General features: G+C 66.7%; 1 protein-coding gene across 1 annotated transcript in view; it reads right to left on the reverse strand.

The window, feature by feature from the left end:
* H696_04045 (AGC/PKC protein kinase) overlaps positions 1 to 3,181 on the reverse strand; it is a gene marked incomplete at both ends in the record, with an annotated part of 7,523 nt that extends 4,342 nt beyond the window's left edge. Inside the window, 3 exons of the mRNA XM_009497916.1 lie at positions 160 to 1,925; positions 2,156 to 2,930; positions 3,107 to 3,181. Coding sequence (XP_009496191.1) covers positions 160 to 1,925; positions 2,156 to 2,930; positions 3,107 to 3,181 — 2,616 coding nt within the window. The remainder of the gene's footprint in view (positions 1 to 159; positions 1,926 to 2,155; positions 2,931 to 3,106) is intronic.
* Positions 3,182 to 3,326: the final 145 nt, after the last annotated feature.

Below are 3,326 nucleotides of genomic sequence, written 5' to 3' on the forward strand. Positions count from 1 at the left end.
GACAGAAAGAGAGCGACAGAAAGAGAGCGACAGAAAGAGAGCGACAGAAAGAGAGGGGGAGAGAAAAGTAAGTCACGCATGAACGCCCAGACACAGGGGGGGAAAAAAAAAAACAAAGAAAGCCCAGGAGACGCGGAAGCCCGGCGAGGGGGGCCGTACACTCTCAATCAGCCGGATGGCATGCGTGTCCATGTGGCTCGGGAAGTACACCTTGCCCGTGAGGATGGACTCGAAGATCTCCTCCTCGGCCTCGCCGCGGAAGGGCGACTGGGCCAGGATCATCTCGTACATCAGCACACCGAAGGCCCACCAGTCGACCGCCCGGCCGTAGTCCTTCTCCAGGAGGATCTCCGGGGCCATGAACTCCGGCGTGCCGCAGAAGGTGTTGGTGGTGCTCTCGAAGAACATGTTCTCCTTGCACAGGCCATAATCCGCCACCATGACATGACCCTCCAAATCCAACAGGAGATTGTCCAGCTTCAGGTCGCGATAGATGATGTTGTTGTGGTGCAGGTACTCCAGCGCCAGGAGAACCTGCGCGCCATAGAGCCGGGCCCGGGTCGGGTCGAACACCTGCCGCTGGATGTGCATCATCAAATCACCGCCACTGATGTACTCCATGACAAAGAAGAGGCGGTCCTCATTCTGGAAGCAGCTGTGCATCTTCACCAGGAACGGATGGTTCAGCCGGTTGGCGGTCTGGAAGACGCGCTTTTCCGCCTGCACGGACTCCAGCTCGTCATTCTCCAGGACAAACTCCTTCTTCAGCACCTTGATGGCGTAGAAGCGCCCGGAAACCTTCTCCTCGGCCAGCATCACCTTGCCGAAGTTGCCCTTGCCCAAAACCCGCACCAGGTTGAAGTCATTGATGGAGGTCATGCGCGAGGCGGGAGGGGCCGCCGCGGCCGCCGGGCCGGCCGTCGGCGAGGAGGCCGCCGCCGGCACCACGGCCTGCAGCTGCGACGGCGGCGGCGAGAGAGCCATCGGCGAGGAGGCCGCCGAGCCGGGCCCGGCACCGCCGCCGCCGCCGCCGGCCCGAGGCGCCGCGATGGTCGGCGACACACGGCCAGCCATCTCGGCGGCCGCCGCCTCCGACGTGGCAGACGGCCCCCCGGCCGGGGGCTTGGCCGTGGCCGCGGCCGGCACACCGGTGTCCACATGTAGCCGAGGGGTCGAAGCGGCCGGGTCGTGAATGGCGGCCGCGGTGCCGCCGGACGACGCCGGCCCCGGCTTGGCCGCCTGCTGCTGGTGGTAGGGCATCGGGGTCACCGACGGGGAAGAGGGAGCCGTGAGGCTGCTGAAGCCGGAGGCCGCGCTCGGGCCGCCCATGGCGGTGCCCTGGCCCAGGGCCCCGGGGCCGGCGGTGCTGCCGCGCTCCTTCCGCCGGACGGTGGTCATCTCCTTCTGGAGCTGGGCCGAAATCTCCACCGTGGACTTGAGACCGAACACGCGGATCATTTCCATCGGCTTGCGGGTGAGCTTGACGGCGCCGCGCCGGCGGAAGTTCCCCTGCTGGCGGCTGTCCACGAAGTTCATGCTGATGTCCAGCTCGCCGCGCGGCTCGATCGCCAGCGAATGGACCTCATCCTGCCCGGAGGTCAGGGCAAAGCGCGAGGTGCCCAGCAGCTTGGCGATGTCCAGGAAGTGCACCCCCACCAGGGTGGTCCGGTCGTACACCAGGAGCTGGATATCGCGGGTGCCCTGGAGCTGGAGGTCGATCTCCTCGTTCCAAGTCCACACGGACCCCTTGGCCGGCTTGAAGGCGGTCTTGGCCCGGTTGTCGTGGTCGCAGCGCACCACGATCCGGGTTTCCGGGCGCCGGTGCGGCTGGGCCAGGTCGCGCGCGGACATGAATTTGATCCGGAACCGCCCGGTCAGGTGGCCGCGCTGCTTGGCCTTGGTGGCTGCATTGTCCGACTGGGGGACTGGCATCGACGCGGGCCCGTGGCGAGGCAGGAGGAGCAGGGGAAGCAGGGGGATCGACGGAGGTGGGCATGGAAAGCCGCGGAGGGGTGAGAATGGGGCTGCTCGGGGCGCGACCGATGTACCGGGCACATGCCGGGCGCGAGAGAAGGAGAGACAGAAAGAGACACGGCCAGGGTGCCGCACAGGGAAAGGGGGCGGGGGGGGGCGGGGGGGGCGGGGGGGGACATACGCGTGGCCAGCAGGTCATCGAGGGCCTTCTCATCGTCGGGGGCGATCTTCAGGGCGTTGCAATAGCGATGGACGGCCATGCGCAGGAGCGAGATCTTGGCCGTGTAATCGATCAGCAAATTGAACACCTGGCTCATCATGGGATCGGCCCCGGCGTCATACGCCGGGAAGGAGGCACTGGAGGGGGAGGATGAGTGCCCGGAGCCGGTGCCATTGCCGGCATTCAGGTGGCCGTTGGAGCCGCTGGCTAGCAGGTTGCTTGTGCTGCCGGGCGACCCGCCGGAGGTGAGTGGCAGCGAGGAGGACGGCGAGGAGGACACCCGCGACAGGGAGGTCGACGAGGGGGAGGACGAGTGATGCGAGTGCGAGCTGCTGCCAGGGGCGAGGTGGGCCGAGGAGGAGGACCCCAGGAGGGAAGGCGACGACCCGCGCCCCTGGGAGCCATACGCCAGGGCCATCCCCTCGGCGCCGCTCTTCAGGCGCTGTTCAATGGTGATCTTCTCCCGGAGGAAGCGGATGCGCTCGAGGATCTCATCACGAGTAAGGCCGATGGCGGTGGCCGGGTCGGTGAGGTCATGGGTTTCGGGTGAGAGGGAGGGGGGTGGGGGAGCGGCGGGGCGGCGAGGAAGGCAAAAGAAGCAGGGGCCTGGAGGCGCACCGGTGGTGGGGATGTCCGACCCATGGCGGGTGATGCAATCGCCGCTGAGCGTGGCAATCCGCTGGCGAATTTGATCGATCGTGCGGTTGCTCTTATCGAGCTGCTTCTGGACGGTGGTCTGGCGGCGGCGGCGGCGGCGGCAACAACAAGGAGCATCCGGGAAGCGGGTGAGTGGGTGGACAGGAGGGTGGATGGGGTGGAAAAGGGTATGCGCGCATTTGTGTGTGTGTGTGTGTGCCGCATGTAGCACGCAAACCGGGGATCCCCCGGCGCCGCGCGGCGTAGAGGGTGTACCTTCTCCGCGCGGCGAAGGCCGGTTTGAAGGAGGTTCTGTGCGCCATTCTTGATGCGAAGCTCAATCACAAGCATGTTTTGGAGCTGCTCCAGATCGGACTCGGTAATCTCATTGTCCTGGACGGGCCGAGCCGGGACGGCGCGCGGCGCCGGGGCGAGGATAGAGAGAGGGGCGCCGTCAGTCAAGGGAGCCGGAGGGCAGCAACACCGGAGGGGGGGG

This window comes from Fonticula alba, assembly GCF_000388065.1.
Source record: "Fonticula alba strain ATCC 38817 unplaced genomic scaffold supercont2.6, whole genome shotgun sequence".
Taxonomy (NCBI): Eukaryota; order Rotosphaerida; family Fonticulaceae; genus Fonticula; species Fonticula alba.